Below are 22077 nucleotides of genomic sequence, written 5' to 3'. Positions count from 1 at the left end.
CTCCTCAAAACTTCCCAGGAAGGAGCTGAGGTGGATTATTGTTTTTTAGGAAAGTTTCATGAACATTCATGAACATTCGTCAAATGGTGCAAACAAAAAATGCTCTTCCTCTGGAAAATGCAGACCAAACTATAACTACCATACAACCACTGACACAAAACTCACACACCTACAGGTCAGTAAAGCTCCTACTAAGCCGTAGCAGCTATGTCCCAGGTATGGGCACCCCAGAACATAGCAGGAGCCGTTCCTGTAGGGTTCCGGTCCTCAGGGCCATTATGGCTCTATGAGGGGGTCTGTGTTGCCCCACTCCATTGCTTGACATTGCCCCTGGGAGGTGGCAGTCCCCGGGGCTGTGCGAGGGGTCCACAAGGCCTCCCGATTTTTTTTTGCAATTTGTGCCCGGGAAGGTGATGGTCCTTGGGGGGATCCGATAGACCCCCCACCATAAAATTAATAAATTCCAGGGAGTTGGTGGTCCTCAGGGCATTAATAAGCCCCAGGAGGGGGTAACGTGCACCTCCTCCCCTAATATGCAAATGCCCCCTGGACCTTGCACACCAATTGCTAATGAAGCCCAGGATCCCATGCTTCATTAAAAAAAAATCTGCAGATCCTACTAAAATTTAAAAAAAATGCTTATTAGGTCCAGTGGGCCGTCTTACAAGAGGCTTTGGGGGTCAGGTTATTTTGCTTCTTGGGGAAAACTAATTTTGGGACCCCTTCTTTTTCTCATCCTCTGCTTGATGGGTCATTCCAAAACTTTCAAGACATCAGCTGAAGTGAGCAGCATACTAGATATGAAAAAATTGTGAGGATTCATCAAATGAGGCCAAAGTTATTGGCAAATGAAATTTTTTTCTTCCTAAGGGCACTCCACACTAACTATAACTGCCTACTTGCAACCACCAGTAGGTAATATATATATCCTCTAAATCATGTTGCTACCAGGTAAGGCATTACCGAAGGTGTGTAACTTTTCCATCTGATAGAGACAACTAGCTGCAGGTACCTTAACCTGTGCACAGATACCCAATCAATGCATCCCCTGAGGAAGGACTATAGAGCAGTTTTAAACCAGAAAGTCCTGTAGGACCGAATGGCCAAAGAGGCCCTCCCTAAAGACCTAATTTTGTGCAGGCAATTATGCTTGGCAAACTTGTGCAGCGATGGCCATGTCGCCACCTGGCAGAAGTCAAGAACCAGGACACCATGCTGGAGAGCCCTGGTAGCTGCCTTAGCTCTGGTGGAATGAGCTCTGATGCCTTATTCAGCAGGCTATTTCGTTGCCAGAGCGTACCATTTTTTAATATTGAGGATAACCCATCGTGAGATGGTCCTCTACGGTGCAGCATATCCCTTCTTTGCTCCAATGTATCCCACAAAGAGTTGGACGTCCACCAGGAACTCTTTTGTGCAATCAAGGTAGAACGATAATGCTCTTTTTGGGTCTAGACGGTGGAGACGTTCCTCTTCCTTAGAAGGATGCAGAGGAGCAAAAAAGGTGGGCAAGGTGACAGATTGCCATAGGTGGAAAGGTGACTGAGCTTTAGGCAAAAAAGAAGCCCCAGCGGAAAGCACTACCTTGTTTTGAAAGACAGTAAGGTAAGGAGGCTGATAGGAAAGCATTTTCAACTCGCTCATCATCCTGGCAGAGGTTATTGCCACTGTTGTTTTTGCAATTGTCCCCCCGAGTGGGATGGGTATGCTCAGACGTGATTCCTGTGCTCTCCACTCCACTGGAGTCAAGCTATAGTGGCTGAAGACGGCTGATAGCCAGAAACCGGTCCGAGGATGCTTGATTCCGGTCCAGGAAAGACATGGCATGGCAGTTCGGGCTGGACTGTTCCCATGAGGCACAGGGTCAAGGCTGATTTGCATATGGCCATGTCTGAACTGGGGTGGTGTGGTGAGCAAAAAAACGATGGATTTAGGCCCAGATCTCTGTACTGGGGGGATGTATGACAGTGTTCTGCATTCTGTCCATCAACTGTTGTTTTTGCATTTGTCACCCTGAGTGGGACGGGCATGTTCAGACATGAGTCCCATGCTCTCCACGCCACTGGAGTCAAGCCAGCCTTGCTGAAGACTGCTGATAGCCAGAAACCGGTCCTAGAATGCTTGATTCCAGTCCAGGAAAGACATGGCATGGCAGTTCGGGCGGGACTGTTCCCATGAGGCACAGGGTCAAGGCTGATTTGCATATGGCCATGTCTGAACTGGGGTGGTGTGGTGAGAAAAAACGATGGATTTAGGCCCATTTCTCTGTACTGGGTGAATGTATGACATTGTTCTGCATTCTGTCCATCAACTATTGTTTTTGCATTTGTCACCCCGAGGGGGGCGGGTATGCTCAGACGTGAGTCCAAGTGCTCTTCACGCCACTGCAGTCAAGCTATCCTTGCTGAAGACGGCTGATAGCCAGAAACCGGTCCTAGGATGCTTGATTCCGGTCCAGGGAAGACATGGTTTGGCAGTTCGGGCTGGACTGTTTTCATGAGGCACAAGGTCAATGCTGATTTGCATATGGCCATGTCTGAACTGGGGTGGTGTGGTGAGCAACAAAACGATGGATTTAGGCCTGGATCTCTGTACTGGGGGGAATGTATGACTGTGTTCTGCATTCTGTCCATCAACTGTTGTTTTTGCATTTGTCACCCCGATGGGACTGGTATGCTCAGACGTGAGTTCCGTGCTCGACACGCCACTGGAGTCAAGCTATCCTGGCTGAAGACGGCTGATAGCCAGAAAACGGTCCTAGGATGCTTGATTCCGGTCCAGGGAAGACATGGTTTGGCAGTTCGGGCTTGACTGTTTGCATGAGGCACAAGGTCAATGCTCATTTGCATATGGCCATGCCTGAACTGGGGTGGTGTTGTGAGAAAAAAAACGATAGATTTAGGCCCAGATCTCTGTACTGGGGTGAATGTATAACAGTGTTCTGCATTCTGTCCATCAACTGTTGTTTTTGCATTTGTAACCCTGAGTGGGACGTGTATACTCAGACGTAAGTCCTGTGCTCTCCACGCCACTGGAGTCAAGCTATACTGGCTGAAGACGGCTGATAGCCAGATAGCGGTACTAGGAGGCTTGATTTTGGTCCAGGGAAGACATGGCTTGGGAGTTCGGGCTGGAATGTTCCCATGAGGCACCGGGTCAGGGCTGATTTGCATAGGGCCATGTCTGAACTGGGGTGGTGTGGTGAGCAAAACAACGATGGATTTAGGCCCAGATCTCTGTACTGGAGTGAATGTATGACATTGTTCTGTATTCTGTCCATCAACTGTTGTTTTCGCATTTGTCACCCTGAGTGGGACGGGTATGCTCAGACTTAAGTCCCTTGCTCTCCACGCCACTGGAGTCAAGCTATCCTGGCTGAAGGCAGCTGATAGCCAGAAACCAGTCCTAGGATGCTTGATTCCGGTCCAGGGAAGACATGGCATGGCAGTTCGGGCTGGACTGTTCCCATGAGGCACAGGGTCAAGGCTGATTTGCATATGGCCATGTCTGAACTGGGGTGGTGTGGTGAGCAAAAAAACGATGGATTTAGGCACAGATCTGTGTACTGAGGTGAATGTATGACATTGTTCTGCATTCTGTCCATCAACTGTTGTTTTTGCATTTGCCACCCAGAGTGGGACGGGTATGGTCAGACTTGAGTCCCGTGATCTCCACGCCACTGGAGTCAAGCTATCCTGGCTGAAGACAGCTGATAGCCAGAAACCAGTCCTAGGAGGCTTGATTCCGTTCCTGGGAAGACATGGCTTGGCAGTTCGGGCTGGACTGTTCCCATGAAGTACCGGGTCAGGGCTGATTTGCATATGGCCATGTCTGAACTGGGGTGGTGTGGTGAGCAAAAAAACGATGGATTTAGGCCCATATCTCTGTACTGTGGTGAATGTATGACATTGCTCTGCATTCTGTCCATCAACTGTTGTTTTTGCATATGCCACTCCGAGTGGGACGGGTATGCTCAGACGTGAGTCCGGTGCTCTCCACGCCACTGGATTCAAGCTATCCTGGCTGAAGACGGCTGATAGTCAGAAATGGGTCCTAGGAGGTTTGATTCCAGTCCAGGGAAGACATAGCTTGGCAGTTCGGGCTGGACTGTTCCCATTAGGCACAGGGTCAAGGCTGATTTGTATATGGCCATGTCTGAACTGGGGTGGTGTGGTGAGCAAAAAAACAATGGATTTAGGCCCAGATCTCTGTACTGGGCTGAATATATGACATTGTTCTGCATTCTGTCCATCAACTGTTGTTTTTGCATTTGTCACTCCGAGTGGGACCGGTATACTCGGGCGTGAGTTCTGTGCTGTCCACGCCACTGGAGTCAAGCTATCCGTTCTGAAGACCGCTGATAGCCTGAAACCGGTCCTAGGATGCTTGATTCCGGTCCAGGGAAGACATGGCCTGGCAGTTCGGGCTAGACTGTTGCCATGAGGCACAGGGTCCAGGCTTTTTTGCATATAGCCATGTCTGAACTAGGGTGGTGTTAAGAGCAATAAAACAATGGATTTAGGCACAGATCTCTGTTCTGGGGTGAATGTATGACATTGTTCTGCATTCTGTCCATCAACTGTTGTCTTTGCATATAGAAATGAGGCGCATGGAGATAACAATTTTTCTATAACCAGGCAGCCTGGTTAAACAGGTATGCAAGCGAATCACATTTAACTATTTAATTCACTGCCGGCCATTTGGCATGTCATATGTGCGGACTGCTGAAGGACTGGGTTCTGCTAAGACCCAGCGGTGCCAGGGATAACACCTAAAACCTTCGTGGGTAATCTGTTCCGGCGTACAAATGACAGAGACACGGGACACTTCCAAAGATTCAAGGTTTATTACTGCAGGGAACACAGAAGTCACAAGAAGTACAACGTGTGTAGGTTCGAGGAGACTGCTTCAAATTGCTACTGTAGGTCGCTCCTTTTATACACATTTCTCTCATAGGTTAACATTGTACACAAAGGTTTACAACTCGGTTCCCATCGTAATCTCCAAGAGGGGTTGCTTTGATGCATTCAGGGCCCAGAACATAAGTACGGAAACATTTGGTGGTTCCCAACTGTAAAAACCCATCTTCCCACCATTAGTACATTCCAATTGGCAGTAAACAGATCGAAGAAGGAACAGAGACAGGTGCAGAGGAAGGCAGAAACAGTGGGGAGATCGGAAAGGGTGTAAAAGGGGTGGTATCGGGAAACACGAGCTACAGGCATCAAAGGGACGTGCCTAATGAGATGCACAGCTGAGACAATAGACCTCGATAAGGGCTCGAGCCTCGAGCGGGGCCATCTGCCTTACATTGTCATCAACCTCATCATAAAGACACTTTCAAAGGAAACGTGTCTTCCGCAAGAGTCTTGGGAATCCCAGGGTCGCGAAGCGGACAGCGTCTGTTCGCTGGCTACTTGAGGGCAAGAAACAAAATGGATGCCGTATCTAAGATGGAACCCGTGGGTACAGATAGAGAAACCCACGAAACAAACGAACGGTTTAGGCTAGCACAGCGAAACTGCGTACACCCACTAAACTCGTCATTTGCGGTTCATAGATACCAGACTCGACCATATTCGTACGAGTCGAAAACACCACTTACGATCGTCACGGAACCTCAGACGCTCCTTTTGCCCTCATGTAGGCAAGCACTAGTCGGAATCATACTCGATATTCATCAGACCATCCAGATGCTGCTGCAACATCATTCTATCCAACTGAGCTGCTTTGGTAACAGGCGGCTGTCTTATACACGTCGTAGCACAGAGGCCACATAAGGCAGGACCACACTGCACACAAAGGCAACACGTGAACAGAAAGGCTGCAACAACCCCGATGATCATCAGAATTTTCCAACCCCAGGTCGACATTAGGCCCCAAAACCACCCAAGTAGCGTCCAATCCCCTACGTCCACGTGTATGGACTCAGAGATCTTATGCAACTTTGAGATGGCTTGATAGACAGTCGGAGGGTTATCTGGAATGAAAATACAGCAGCTCGAATGGATCACTTTACATACTCCACCTTGATCTGCTAAAACAACGTCTAAAACCATACGGTTTTGTAACGTCATGAGCCTGTCCATCTGAAGTTCTGCGGTGATATTACCAAGGGCACTGGCAGTGATATTAGCGGTCGATTCCACCACTCGAGTCAACTGTCTCAGGTTCCTACTATTGACCATAGGCCCCCAAAACGGAAAGAAACCCTTGAAAAAGTCTCCTGCCTCTTGACAGGCAGTGTCCTCTTCGCTAATCACGCCCCTCACAACTCTAGTCTTGTGGTAGTCTGCATCAACAGTAAACGTCGGAGGCAACAAATTTGCAATATAACATGTGCCCGCAAAGTCGGAGGGCAACCACGTATACGCACGATCATGACAGACAAAGTACGTACCCTTGGCAGTCAGAAACACAGGGGTAGAGAGCATCGGTAAGACATACGTCTCGGAGCAAGCACTCTCTCCAAGGTATGCTCTCGATCTTCGGCCACGACCTTTTAGACAGAAATTACCAAGGTGGGGTACGATCCATATCGGCGACGAGCTTCTAAGCTGTCTTTCACCCACTAGAGCACTATACTCAGCCTCACTCCGATTCCTTTAGGCTTGCACCTCTTCCTCTGGGATGAGCGACGGCTCATAGATATCCCTATCTAAATCAGCGATCGCTACAGCCAAAGGCTTGTGATACGGACCTGGACCAAAGTGCGGAGGACGTGGCTCTCGATTGGGGTAGGAATCTAGTGCACTACGAAACATTGTTTGTAATGCTCGAGCTGAACCCTGGGAACTATAAGGAAGGACCAGATACGGAATTCCCTTATCTGTGGTATGTGGCATTAACCCACACACCCAACAATTAGTAGTATTAACCACTAACTGATGCTGATGAAGGAGCTGAATGAAGGAATTATTTCTGAATTCCGCACGTCTAGCCTGTTCGTGTTGGGGTAGGATATGGAAGGAATGAGGGGACACAGTGGAGGTAGTTTTAGGTTCAGAAGTAGGAGTAGGTATGGCAGAAGGTAGGAAGTACTGTATCATATAATACACCCCACCCGCCAATAACGAGGAAACAATTAGAAACAGAAGGAACACCTGAAACATAAATCATTTGGTACGAGTAATCTGTCGCAGTTTGAATCTTTGTGCCTGAGCTTCTTCCAAGTCCATCAGCTTTGAAAACTTCATCCCCTAAAACCGTCCACAACGTTTCTTGACGCACTTCGTTCTGTGTAGCAATAGTCAATCCCCGGGAATTCCCAGGAACTGACGGTCTCTGACCTAGTGTCTGGACCTACTAACCAGAAGGAAGTACACGCGCGGCCCTACGGCTCACCTGGATGTAAGGTATTCTAATTCACAAATATACACAAAGTCTCTCAGCTGTGGAAGCAAAAACACATATGGAAAAAACTCAATATTTACAAAAATCACAGTTGTACGTGTGTTTAGACTGATCGTGGCAAAAGGGGTAACGTAGATGTCGAGGAACAGAAACGAAAATTTATTTGTCCTTGGTATTAGATCGCAAAGAGTAGCGGCTTCTCCCAGGACGTGTCTGTTCGTCAAACAATGGATCTGATGAAGGAACAGAGTTCTGTTGATCAGTCAATTGTTCAGATCTTGAATCTCGTGATGGCAAATGTTCAACAATGTCTTTCTGCTGCCCCGAGGATTCTCCAACAAGTTGAGCGTCGCTGAAAGGTACAAAGGTCTGCGATGCTTCAGTTTCAGACAAGGCAATGCCCTTCCTCACCCACGAGTCCACTGGTAAAGGTATCGGAACCTTTTTGGTATGGGTGGCATGCACCCAGTGCTTTCGTCCTTCCAAACGAACAGCAGTTCTCGTGGCAAGGAGGACTTGGTAGGGTCCAGTAAAGCGAGGTTCGAGGTTGCGTTTCCTTCCAAAGTTCCTCGTCACCACCCAGTCTCCGGGCTGGAGCTGGTGGCCTGGACCCTCCGTCTGCGTCGGCAATGCTTCAAAGACCTGTTGGTGAATTAACCTCAGTTTAGCAGTCAGATCATGAAGATAATCGATCAACATTGGAAATTCAAGGTCTGAAAACACACTTGGTCTAGGGACCCCCCAAACATTCGCAGGATGGCCGAACACTATTTCGTAGGAACTGAGCCCTACTCGGGAGTGTACAGTCGCCCTTGTTGACAACAGAGCTAGAGGCAAAGCGTCAGGCCATGAGAGACCAGTAGTGGCCTGAATCTTCGCCAACTTTAGTTTGAGCGTGCCATTATAGCCCTCGACCAAACCCGCTGACTGAGGATGATTGGCGCTATGGAACTTTTGAGTAATTCCAAGGCCCTTACACACATTCTTCATTACACTCCCCACAAACTCACTTCCGTTATCAGACCATACAATCCGTGGCATTCCATACCGAGGAAAGTATTCCTTCAGTAGGATTTTCGCAGTGGACAGAGCAGTATTGTCTTTGAGAGGGTAGGCTTCAATCCATCGGGAGAATGCGCAAACCACAACTAAAACGTATTTCAGGTTATTGCATCGCTCCATATGGATGAAGTCTAGCTGAATGACTTCAAAGGGACATGAAGGGGGAGCAAAATGGCCAGGAGGTGAAGGGGTTCCTTTTCCAGGGTTGTACATCATACATATCATACAATTCTTGACCAATCTCTCAGCACATTTAGTGATACCGTCATTCTTCCACACAGGGGACAACAACTTGCAGATACCTTTCACACTAATATGTGCTAACCCGTGTGCCATCGTTACAACAGCTAGCACATACGCATCTGGCAACATCCATCTCTTATGCTCCGACAAATCAATCCAACATCCATTCGCATCCAGCTTTCCCGTACTCTCTTTCCACTTCGTCTTTTCAGTCTCAGTGGCCTCATTCTGTATCGCTTTCACACTCTCGATGGTATCCTCACACATGCCAGTCTCTGTAGGCCACCTAACCGAACTCGCCACATACATTCTTGTACTAAGGTTCCGGGCAGTCTCCTTAGCAGTCTCATCCGCAAACGCATTCCCACGGCCAACATCATCCGTCACCTTACGATGCGCACTACATTTAACAATCGGCACCTGCTCAGGCAATGTAAGTGCATCCAGAAGATCATTCACAAGCTGTCCATGCTGAATCTTAGTGCCATGCGACGTCATAAAACCTCTCTCTCGCCACAATCGTCCAAAGCTATGCGCGACGCCAAAAGCATATTGGCTGTCGGTAAACACATTCACACGTTTCCCTTTCGACAACACACACGCTCTAGTCAAAGCAATCAGCTCTGCAGCCTGAGCAGAATTCTGATTCAATCTTGCAGCTTCCACAACCGTACTCAATGTCACTACAGCATACGCGGTCGTCACATCACCATTCGGTAATTTAAAACACGACCCATTCACATACAGAGTCCCATCGGGATTATCCAAAGGAGTATTTTTCAGGTCTACACGACCTTTGGTTTCCTCTTCGGTTCGTAAGTAGCAGTCGTGAGCTGCTACTTCATCTGATTCCATAATGATTGGTAACAAAGTCGCCGGGTTCAGGACGTTACAGCGTTTTATTTGAATGTGACTTGCCAAAAGCGTCAATTCATACCCAGACAACCTTGCACTCGTCAAGTGCTGAGTTTTGGTACGATTCAAGAGAGTGTCAACTGCATGCGGAACCATCACCGTAAGCATATTATCCATGTCCAACCCCGCAGATTGTCGGATGGACACCGCAGCTGCCGCTGTTGCCCTCAGACAACTCGGCAATGCTCTAGCTACTGGGTCCAAGGTCGAGGAAAAATATGCACATGGACGCTGCTTAACACCGAATTGTTGCGTCAAAACACTCAACGCACAACCTTCCCTCTCGTGAACGTATAGTGTAAACGGCTTACTGTAGTCAGGGGTCCCTAACACAGGAGCCGAACACAATGCGTCACGCAGTTCAGAAAAACTTTTCTGACATTCTTCCGTCCATGGCAAAGGAGTTGGAACATCCTTGCACGTAAGAGCCACCAATGGTTTTGCTAGCAATGAAAAATTCGGAATCCATTGCCTGCAGTATGACGTGATACCTAAAAAGGCACGCACATCTCTCTAAGTTGTTGGCACAGTCATTCGGGCAATCGCTGCAATTCTCTCTGGGGTCAACCTTCTTCCCTCCTTTGACAATAAGTGACCTAGATAGGTTACTTCTTGACAACAATATTGTAGCTTAGAAGGTGACACCTTGTGATGTAAGTCACAGAGATGTTGCAACAACGACACCGTTGCAGTTTTACAAATGTCCTGAGTATCTGCGGCCACCAATAGGTTGTCAACGTATTGGATCAAGGCTGCACCAGCCGGCAACACAAACGCATCAAGTTGGCCCTTCAAGGCTTGACTGTATATCGATGGACTCTCACAGTAGCCCTGAGGAGCACGTTTAAACCGGAAGCTACGGCCTCCAAGAGAGAAACCAAAAAGATCTCTACTCTCCTCAGCAATCGGTATACTGAAGAAAGCATTCTTCAGATCGATTACAGAGAACCAAGATGCAGAAGCTGGAATCAGAGTGAGAAGTGCCGTGATGTCAGGCACCACAGGGAACTGAGGAACCACAATTTTATTTACCTCCCGTAAATCGATAACAAAACGATAAACAGGGGGTTTTGAAGGGTCAGTACGTTTCAAAATGGGAAGTACAGGGCTATTGCACATGTTTCCCTGAGTCTCCTCGATAACGTCTTTCTCAATCAAATCGTAGATGATAGCTAACAATGCCCGTTAACCATCAAGGGAGATACGATACTGGGGAATACGTGGCAAACGCACATTAGATTTCAAGTGAACAACATAAGGGGAGATGTCAAGCAGGCCCACGTCATTGGGACCTGTTGCCCACAAAGATGCTGGAAGCGAGCTCAATTCCGGTGGAAGTTTATCGAGAGACAAGTACATTGGAGAGATAACTCTCTCACCCAACGTAAGCTTCACTCCTGCAGGAGAACAATACAAAGTCGCATACAGACGTTTTAGCAAATCCAGGCCCAAAAGATTTTCACCACAACCAGTGGTTAAAATCAACGGAGCTTGCAGCTCACGAGGCCCAATTGTAAGGGGCAAAGGGCACGAAACTGGATTGCTAACAGGCGCGCCCGAGAATCCAAGGGAAACATTTGTTAAGCCAGACAAAGGTGCGCCAGGGAGTTTCAAATGCATGATAGAACTTTTCGCTGCACCAGTGTCCAACAGAAAAGGCTCAACGACGCCCGAGGTGGCAACTGCGACGTAAGGCCCTCTCTGATCAACCGGAACTGATACTACTCCCTCTCTTTGTTCATGGCTGTCCTAGTAATTACTATCATCGATATTGTGATCAACATAATAATCGTCTACATTGTACTGAGCAGATCTGCTTTGCGATGATCCACGTTGATCAAAAGTTGTTAGAATCGGAAGAGTTATTGGAACGATCAGTTTGAACACCACGACCTCTACCACGTGATGCTTGTTGGGGGCCGCTACGACCTCCTCTGGAAGAATTACCGCTGTTGCGATCACGCAAAACCGGACAATCAAATTTCAGATGACCCTCGTTCCGACAATAGGCACACTGATTGTACCCTAACGAAGATCTATCAGAAGAGGAGTCATTCCGAGATTGCGATCTGTTCGACTGAGACTGTGACCTATTCCGCTGTTGCGAGTCGTTCTGATTCGAACGTGGAGGATACGCTTGCTGCAACAACACTTTAGTTTTGAGCTCTTTCGTCTTTTTATCAAAGCGGTCATTCTCTTCTTTCTCTCTGTTCTCATAATATTGTGCTGTGGCCAATATTTGAGCAGAAGTAGAAACAGCCCAAGCACTTTCTGAATTACGCAATTTGTTGCTTAAGTCAGGCAGCAAATTTGAAACAAACTTATCCACAAACAATCGCTGTCCACCCTCAGTACCCATATCCTGACCACTATGGTCAATGAATGCCTCCTCAAATCTCGTAAAGAAATCAGAGACACTCTCGTCCTTCTTTTGCTTGCAAGCGGACAGTTTGTCCCAATTCACCTTCATAGCTGGCATAAGCGTTTTCATTAGAGTAATAATTCTCTGAGGTAAGGCTGTGATTAACTGTTCAGGTTTAGCCCCACCAACTTGCAAGGCATCCGTCGCTATAAGAGCAGCCCAATCACTACCTAATTCTGCCACATGGTTTTCTTGACGGATCTTTGCCCAAACCGGTTGCGGAACTACGTTACCGAACAACATATCAATGTCGGCAAGGTTCATGACCGTAGCATACACAAGCTGTGACAATTCTTTATAGTACCCTGCAGGATTTTTGCGAGGGTCAGGCAAAGATTGTTTTACCTGCAAGACTTCTGATCGTTTCCACGGGAGGTGTATCCACACTCTCTGGAAGTATGGGGGAATAATGGGATTAGCATTAGGATCGCCAGGCATATACACCGGTGGAACCTCACGCATGGGATACTGACCAGGCGCTCCCAACGGTCCCTCAATGTCTTCTACGAACAATGCTCGAGGCGTTATAGAAGGACGAAAAGACAGCAACTGCTCGACAGCACGTCGAACATTGCTACCCACTACCATTCCGCTCGAGAACTGAAGCTGGAGGTCAGTCAGAGCAGACATCGTTTCTTCAGATGCATCAACTGATATTTGGTCTCGCAAAACCTTGCACATTTCCTCAAAGACAAACCTCTGTGTCGGTATATTGAACTGAGAGAACGTGTCAATTACCACACGTGGTGGATTCCTAAGAGGATATTTCATCCACGCCATCGCCATGTTATATAAACAGTCACGTTCCCGACTACCGGGAAGTTGACTTCGTCTCTGAGGACCATCGGTACCAGCGGTCTCAAGAATCGGACCAAGAGAATTGAAGAAGTTAGGAGCAACAGAAGGGACACGTCGTCCAGTAGACGGGGTAGTAGAGTAACCTAATGGGGTGACAAGAGAAGTACCAGAAACAGAGGGAACAGCAGGAGAAACCAGAACAGTAGAGGCAGCGGGAGCAGGAGTATGAGGAAGTACAAGTGGAGGAGCAGTAGGGACAGAAGCAGGTAGAGGAGCGGGGACAGCTGGAAGTACAGGGACAGGAGCTGGTTGGGGAACAGGGACAGGGAGAACCACAGGAGCGGTGGTACCCTGTACATACGGAGGTGGTGACTTCATGAGATAATACATTAAGGGGTCCTCGGTACCTTCCTCCTTTTTATCCGTATCCGCCGGTAAAGCGGGATAGCACTTATCTACAGACATACGTTGCAATCTATCAAAAACTTCCTTTTCCTTTTCCTCCTTATCTCGCTGAAACTGCTCTGCTTTCCTTACCGTGGTAACAACTCCATCTCTCTGATTACGTTTAATCTGTCTGATTTCTTTCTGTTTGGCCTCTTTGCGCCACAACCGAAAGGAATCAAACATGGCCGGCCTTTTAAACAATTTGGCTTCAAGATTATCTAGAATCGGGGTCTCAAAGCTACCGTGAGGTGGCCAACTAAGGGCACCATCATCTTTAGTATAGCGCATCCAACACTCATTGAATGTAATCGGACCTAACCCATGCTTGCTATACAACTCATAATTTGGAGTTCCAATCGGAGGTTTCGGACGCGAGTCCTCCAATTGGGAATCCGTACCACAACGTCTAAAACAACTGAACAAAGTACTGCAACCAGGCATCTTGCACACTAGCCGAGTTTCACAAACTTCAAGGGTTACGGGATTTACCAAGTCCCTGCAAAGAGCAAAAACCCTCGGTTTTTGGCGACTGCAGACGTCAAATATCACAACAAAGAACCAAGTACTAAGAACCACAAATGCAATGGAACCATGCAACAACTAAGCAACCACAACTAAGGACTCTGGGAGCGACCCACAAATACTTAACTCAAAGATCGATGGCGTCACCAGGAAGGCCCGTCAATCGTCTCGCTGTACCAAGGTGTAAAGGGTCAGGCACGTGCACCCCCGAGGTAGAGAGGTCAGGACTCAGGGCAGTATGGTCTAACGAGGCAGAGTCAGGAAAAAGTGCTCTTAAAGATGGTTTTATTTTTAGATAGGCTTTACGCCTTTTAGCAGTCACACGTAATTTGGCAAAGTCCGAGGTCTCCGTCCTGACACCTCTCGTGAATCCGGAATACTCCAGAATGCAATCCTTTAACTCGACCCTCGCGTTGGTTCAGAAGGTAGGTAGAGTCTTCAAGATGACGTGGACTCGGCCGGCGGTGTCCCAGAAAATAAAGAGAAGAAAGGCACAATCAGTGGTACGTCCGTACACGATTTGCCAGGGCCCAGGGAGTGAGGGAAACCAGTGCTCATTTAAGTTAAGCCGTTCAATAGTGCTCGTGAGGGGGGGGTAATTCAACAGGCTGTACACTATTTACACCGGATCTCTCCGCTTGCTCGGATCGCTCCTCCCCACCCAGCCAGCCACAGAACCCCGTACCTTGTCCAGCCACGTTCCTCCCGTGGGACCGTGGCAGGGCGAAGCGCCGAATCGGTGGCCTCCTGGCTTGTCGCTCTCAGCTGGGCTCCGTCCTCGTTCTCTTCCTCCTCCTCCGTATTCGCACCTCGATTCCGCTTCTCTCCGCCTCCACTCCAATACTCCTGTCGCCTCCTGGGAAACGCCGTCCGTCGTCTCCTTCTCCCTTCCGGCATTTGACTCCTCGATGCTTGTTGGGGGCGTGGTTACGCCGGCTCGTAGTCCACAGTTAAAGGGACCGTGTTCTTCCATTGGAGTATATTGCCACACACTATCGGTCTCCTTCGTGCCCCAATCCTGCAGACCGGCTTCTTCTGACAGCGTAGGCATGGCAGGAGGGGTCCGCGGGACAGCCGACCACCAATCCTCAGGTCCAGTAGCGGTGGCATCAGTCTGTAGTAGGGTGACAGAAAGGGGGGTCAACGGTAGAGCAGACCATCTGCCTGCGGTAACAACGCTACTGTCATCATCCTGACCCTCCTCCCCGTCACACAAGGTCTACGCCAGGCGCCAAAACAGGTCTACAGTCAGGGCAGCAGTCCGTCGCAGCCGTCAGGAGGCGGGAATCTTCACGGGAAAAGTCGTCGGGCCACTTATTTCGACAACAGGATCGATGAAGCGGGGTGCACCTTCCCTCGGAGATTTCACACGAAGTTCCTCACGATCGTCGGGCTTGGACCGGTACCACTGATGCAGCCCCACGAGGGCGCCAACTGAAGGACTGGGTTCTGCTAAGACCCAGCGGTGCCAGGGATAACACCTAAAACCTTCGTGGGTAACCTGTTCCGGCGTACAAATGACAGAGACACGGGACACTTCCTTCGGCGTCAAAGATTCGAGGTTTATTACTGCAGGGAACACAGAAGTCACAAGAAGTACAACGTGTGTAGGTTCGAGGAGACTGCTTCAAATTGCTACTGTAGGTCGCTCCTTTTATACACATTTCTCTCATAGGTTAACATTGTACACAAAGGTTTACAACTCGGTTCCCATCGTAATCTCCAAGAGGGGTTGCTTTGATGCATTCAGGGCCCGGAACATAAGTACGGAAACATTTGGTGGTTCCCAACTGTAAAAACCCATCTTCCCACCATTAGTACATTCCAATTGGCAGTAAACAGATCGAAGAAGGAACAGAGACAGGTGCAGAGGAAGGTAGAAACAGTGGGGAGATCGGAAAGGGTGTAAAAGGGGTGGTATCGGGAAACACGAGCTACAGGCATCAAAGGGACGTGCCTAATGAGATGCACGGCTGAGACAATAGACCGGCACGGCAAGATGAGCCTCGAGCGGGGCCATTTGCCTTACAGTGTCATCCCCCTCATCATAAAGACACTTTCAAAGGAAACGTGTCTTCCGCAAGAGCCTTGGGAATCCCAGGGTCGCGAAGCGGACAGCGTCCGTTCGCTGGCTACTTGAGGGCAAGAAACAAAATGGATGCCGTATCTAAGATGGAACCCGTGGGTACAGATAGAGAAACCCACGAAACAAACGAACGGTTTAGGCTAGCACAGCGAAACTGCATACACCCACTAAACTCGTTTTTGCGGTTCATAGATACCAGACTCGACCATATTCGTACGAGTCGAAAACACCACTTACGATCGTCACGGAACCTCACTGCGGCTCACTTTCCTGAAATTTCTCATCTATATTTATCCTGCATTATAGTTGATAAATATTTTCCTTCACAAAAAAAAAACAATGTTCTTAAATAATGCAATTTCCTACTTTTCTTTCATTCAAGCAAAAGCTCTTCACCTTGGACTTGGTATGGGAATGCATGTTTCTTTGTCCTGGTGGAAGGTGATCAGTGTTGTCATTTCAGTCCTTGTGTGCCTTAAGCGTGCCGCATTCAACAGGACCTCTCCCAAGAAGCACTGGAGACCTGCAGATGGGAGCAAACTGAAGTAAGGTGGAGTTGTCATGAGAGCTCATGAGGGCATATTTAATACAAATATTTTATAATAGATGGTTTATATTGACATTTCTAAGTCAGGATGACATAGGTGCAGAGGTATATTCACAAAACGTGTAACAAAAATAGAGAAGATACTAGATTAAAACACTAGAAATGAAAAGTAGTGAAGTTATGAACAGTTTGTATGAAGGAAGAATGAAGAGCAGGAAGAGGAATAGCAGAGAGAAGAGGTTGAATAGTTTGCAAAGGGATACTCATAGGTTAGCAGGTGTGTGAAGAGGAATATTAGAAGTGTCACACAAATCTGTTCAATTACTAGATTCTGTGCTCAATGACATCATAGGAAGTAATTTCACGGTTAATAATGTTACTCAGATTGTCATTGCAGGAAGTGCCAGTACATGTTACAGGGAAAACCCATATATCCACAAATTTCTGCATATACAGACACTAACATAAGGGGATGCATTGGAGATTTTTTTTTTATTTGCTCATATTATTATTCTTATGCAACGAAGTATATAAATGAAGCACATTTTTCAGTCCTTATAGCATCAGGTGTAGTGGGCCATCGTCATAATTATTAACTGACATCCTCTAAATATTTATAGGAGTCAACTACACTATAGACATTTGTAAAAAAACTTGACACTAGAAATAACTGTGTAAACATGTTACGATATTTCCTCTTGGCTATCGTCATAACTCCGGCACCACAAATCTCTGGTTGTGCAACATCCTCAGATAGAAATGTAATTGCGGTAGGGACTTGCCATGAAAACCCATAGGTAATAATTCTAAATTGAATCAAAATATTCCAAAAGGTTAAAAACTAAATGTGTAATTGAATGTTAAAATAAGACGAATTATTTTATGTTCTGATGTTGCAATACACTTTCTAATTGTATTAAAATATGTGTAAATTGTTTTTATTCTATGCATCACTTTTTAAAGGTTATTAGTATGAAAAGAAATATATATTTTTTTACTTTAGGTTGGAATTTTTTTTTACTTAATAAAATAATTAGAATTTGTTGTAATATATTCTAAATACTTAGGTGTGTAATATAAATATTTTTTTTTCAAATGTAGGTCCACTTTTGAAATTTGGAATTAATTTACTTGAATATCAAGCATAACACTGCTTCCTTCTTTTTCAAGTTTATTAACCGTTTTTCATGTTCCTAAAGCTTTACTATAGGGACATATCTGCTACTGGGCCACTATTGTATCTGCACACCTATTATGACCTCTGCTTCAGTCAAATGCCTTGACATGCATTGTTGCCTCACCTTTACATTGAGTAATAATGCTACAACATGTATTGGCACCTTGAATGGCAGACTGAAAGACTGTGATACATACATTTTTTGTTATTAAGGTTCATCCTTCAAGATTTGTGATGAGTGCAGCAGTCTTTTTCTAAATTATGCTGCCCTACTTATGGGCATATCAGCAAGGGCCTGCGATAATAATCGCTCAGCGCTTTTGGCGCAAGTATAATTATCGCAGGCTAACGCTGGATTCTATTGTGGAGAAAGCGTGCTATCAGCAACGTTTATCTCCCAAGCGATAGACATCTATGCGTTAGCTGGAAAACAGTGTGATTATCACTGGAAATCCAGCGATAATCACACTGCGACCAGCGATACCTTGTTGATAGAGCAGGGTGGTTTTAGCCATGTAATTCACCTCCCATTGGATTACATGGCTAAGTCAGATTACAAGCAGGCGTAAGGAAAGTAGCGATAACTGTGGTTAGCACTACTTTTCTTAACGCTTTGCTTGTTAGCGTTCAGCTTGATAATTTGAGAAATGTCAGTTAGCGACATTTCTCCAGTTATTTTGGTAGGGAACGCCCAAAGCTGGGCGTTGTTGTAAGGGGCGCTAAATCAGCAAAACACACGATAGCGTGTCTTTGCCAATAAGGGAATGAAATTATCGCCACTTTTCGCCCGAAAACGGACGCAAAAGAAGCAATAATTTCATAGCGTCGCCTTGTAATATGCCCCTTAGAAAGTAGCATCCAGCTCTGAAAATGTATTCCCCACTGAGATCCAGCATACAGAGCAGAGTGTAAGAAACGAACTGAGGTAGAGTAGCCAATGCAGTGGTAATCAGATAAGCAGGGAGTAAAGAGTCAGAGGACTAATCCACTATGATGAATGCTACAGCATCATGTGCCATTTAATATGCAATACCGGTCAAAGACGTGGAATACAAAAACAGCCCAAAAATAATCTCTCTCCTAAACAGGTCAGACCTCATAAATACTTAAAACTCTTGAAAAATTAACAGAAGTACATAGGAATCAAAGAATCAAAATAAATAAGTAATTCATCAGATGTGTTGACGTATGTTGGTGATCATAACTATTCAGCAGTAATCCATCCCTGCCCTCACTCCTCGATTTTGCAACACAAACCCCTCTTATTCAGTCCAACCTCCTGAACCAGAAACATGTAGTTGAAGAAGCACTGTAGGTGTGTCACATCCATGTATTATATCCAGTACCACGGGTGTACGTAGTGTCTCCACACATGGCCAGCTCTAGTATTTGTCTGCAATATCGCTTTCGAGAATATCCATCAGTATTCAAAGTGGCAGCTGAAAGTTGCAGCGCTCTGGGGGATAATGAAGTCTCAGTGCCCAGGGGAGGCCAGATATGAGATCCACTCGAAGAACTACATGCATGTGTTTGTACACACACAAACACACCCACACGCACGCACACACACACAACAAATGTAATCTGATTTGTTGCATGTTTTTTTTGTTGGAACTAAATGGTATTCTTATTTTTTGTCACTCAAGAAAGTATTCATCTAAACAAAAAGCTTAAGAGCTATGTTTTTGATGGAGCAAGGATTCGCACAGGTAGTGACTTGCTTGTATTCATGAACCTCGAATAACCCTAACTATGTAATCAACATGTTTGTCTTACTAATTTGCCCCTTTTTCATCATTATTGGGTATCCGAGTGAAGCTTGCTTATGTGTTTTCTAATCCTAATACGCTTGCAATTAAAATGGCTGCTGCTACGTGGGAATTTCTACTGCGCATGCGTCTGTCATACCCACGTGACATGACATACTCGCAGCTTTGGAGGGAATCTGTTACATCTGTGCACTAGTGCTAATATGGGTGCTGTGTGTTCTCACGTGCGAGAGACTTGCACTGCTGCTTTTGCTAAGCTGCCTAATCCTAAGGCTATAGTTTATTATAAAGTAATGGGTATAGTGTAGAAATTCATGGTATACAGTGTATTCATTTATTCTGTGTTCTAAAACTGTTTCTTTTCCATTTCATGTTACACTTTGAAACTTGGCCTGTCTGGTAACACTGTACTCCATCTTTGTTGAAACTGAGGAAGATGTGACCTTTGGACTATAGCCAAGGAGCTGACTGACTGAGAAGATGCTCCTGGGAACCTGCCCCGATGAACTCAAACATTTACAATGTATTTATCAATAGAACATCCATTGTTATATGAAATGAAGACATCATGAGAACCTGAAATTGATGGGCGTCAACATAAATTTGAATAGGAGACGGCAAAATTAAAAATATTAGGTGGTGTGATGACCCGTCCTCCTACTTTGTCCAATCGAAATTGGGGATCCTTACACTTGCAACATTTGGGGGGTGGTACACTGACCTGGAAAACAGTATAACTAGCGTAGGTTTAGCCAGAGAAATTGACCGACTTGTTCGAATAGCTCACCTGTCACTGACCCAATGCACATAAATAGGTGATAAAGAGCAGAGGGCTGCGGAGCACTCTGTCGGGAGATACGAGGACCCAATCGGGGTTCTGGAAAGTTGAAGTGCTGGCGAAGCACTTTGCTGGTGAAAGCTGTAACCCAATCAGGGTTTTGGCTGATTCCTTGCAGAGAGGGAGTAGGGCAGGCGTTGCAACCGAAACTGCGGGTGCTGGTCTTAACTTTTGGTGGTCGGGTCCTGATCCAAATTTTGGGGATTTCCTGTCCTGATTTTCCAATCTGCACCTGCTGGCCTACTGGCACTGAAATCTTTTGGGTTCTTTTGTCCTTTCAACTGACCCGTGACCAGGGTTGGTCTTCACAGCATTCTAGGTAAATATAAATCTGTGTGGGTAATTGTCAATATAATTTGTGTCATTTTCTTTACCTTCCCTGTTTTGCAAAGCTTTGATTACATATGTTCCTTTTTCTTACCCTTTCCTTAGGGAATAATAAATTCATGTTTTGCTGTTTATTAGCGTGTTCCATTTTCTTTACCCACCTTTTAGTCAAATGCTAAATGCTTTTTTTTACATGATTGCATAATTGTTCCCTTTCTTTACCCTCCCTTTAAGGAGTTAGGCTTGATTATCTGAATTTATAGTGTGTTCCAATTTTTACCTTCCCTATAGTTATGTGCTAAAATTGAGTTTCGATATTGCATATTGTGTTCTCGTTTTCCAAACTGTCAATAATTGCGCAAGCTGTTGCTTTAGTATGTTCCTTTTCTTTACCCTCCTTTAGTCAAATTGCGAAAGTGTGTTTCTCAAAATAGCATGTTTCTTCTTCTTACCTTCCCATTATTTCAATCTTGCTAAATGGTTGGCATACTATATCTTTTGCATAGTTATACACTGTTTCTAATCTTGGTTATTGATAGTTTAATCGCTTTTAATTTATGGATCATGACTTTTGATGATGATTACATAAAGAGTTTAAACCTTTCCCGAGTCTGTGGTTATTAAATGATGAGTGCAAATGTTATTGTATTTTGACTGCCTTATTTACAACTAACTCCTTGATCCATGTGGTCATAGGTACCAGTAACAAGGATTGGTAAGTCAATGGTATAGGAATTAGTGGAAAATAAAATAGACTGGTAGTAGAGTGTGGGTTACCTGATTGAGTAAATGTGTAATTGAATTATGGGCCCAGGTGAGTATTGGTAAAATTATAGTCGGGTGACCTGCGCGCTGTGTCAGTATATTTCTTTGGTAGCAGTAGTATGTCTAAGGATTAGTTAAGATAGGTAGTTAGTTAGTTAGTTGGTTAAGGTTCACATTTTGTTGATCGATCAAATGTAATATTATTTGAAATGTTTTGAAAATGTATTTCATTGCTGCTATATTGATTTTAATGTATTAAAAAAATTGTACGGTCTTATATCTGTTCCAGACGCTCCCCTTGAATCCCCCAGCTGGCTGGCTTCAACAGACCCAATCGGAGCTGTCGCGATTCATTTGGAACGGCCGCCGACCGCGGTTTAAGCATACTCTCGCCACTTTGCCCCCAGCGAACGGGGGGGTCGGTGTGCCCGACCTCACCCTGTACTTCCAGGCGGCGCAATTGCGCACCTTCGTGGAGTGGTTTCAACTGGAGTCCGGCAAGCACTGGCTCTGCCAGGACCAGGCGGTGGCAGGTCGTACCCTTCAGGGCGTGCCTTTCCTGCCACGCCAGCACAGGCCCCCTAACCTGTACGCCTCTGAAATCACAAGCACCGCCCTGAGAGTGTGGGATAGAGTGGCCGTGGCCAAGGGACTGACCACCTTTCCCTCACCTATGACCCCCATTTTCGGAAATCCTGACTTCACGCCAGGCTTGGACGTCGGAGCGTTTACGACCTGGTGAACGACGCCCTGTAGGGCGGCGGGCCACATGTTTGACCTCAAGGGGATCTTCCCGTTCCAGCAAG

At 46.2% G+C, this 22077-nt stretch overlaps 1 protein-coding gene across 5 annotated transcripts in view; it reads right to left on the bottom strand.

The window, feature by feature from the left end:
* Positions 1-22077, bottom strand: part of LOC147735091 (glycine N-acyltransferase-like protein 3) — a 261834-nt gene that overhangs the window by 11669 nt on the left and 228088 nt on the right. For all 5 annotated transcript variants that reach the window (XR_015307552.1, XM_086953139.1, XM_086953141.1 and 2 more), the window contains one exon: positions 16245-16371. Coding sequence is in view for 4 of the 5 variants with exons in the window: in XM_086953139.1 (XP_086809265.1) it covers positions 16245-16371 (127 nt within the window). In the remaining variant the exon portion in view is untranslated. The remainder of the gene's footprint in view (positions 1-16244; positions 16372-22077) is intronic.

Source organism: Lissotriton vulgaris, chromosome 1_2 (genome assembly GCF_964263255.1).
Source record: "Lissotriton vulgaris chromosome 1_2, aLisVul1.2, whole genome shotgun sequence".
Lineage (NCBI taxonomy): Eukaryota > Metazoa > Chordata > Amphibia > Caudata > Salamandridae > Lissotriton > Lissotriton vulgaris.
This window is presented reverse-complemented; position numbering and strand designations above follow the sequence as displayed.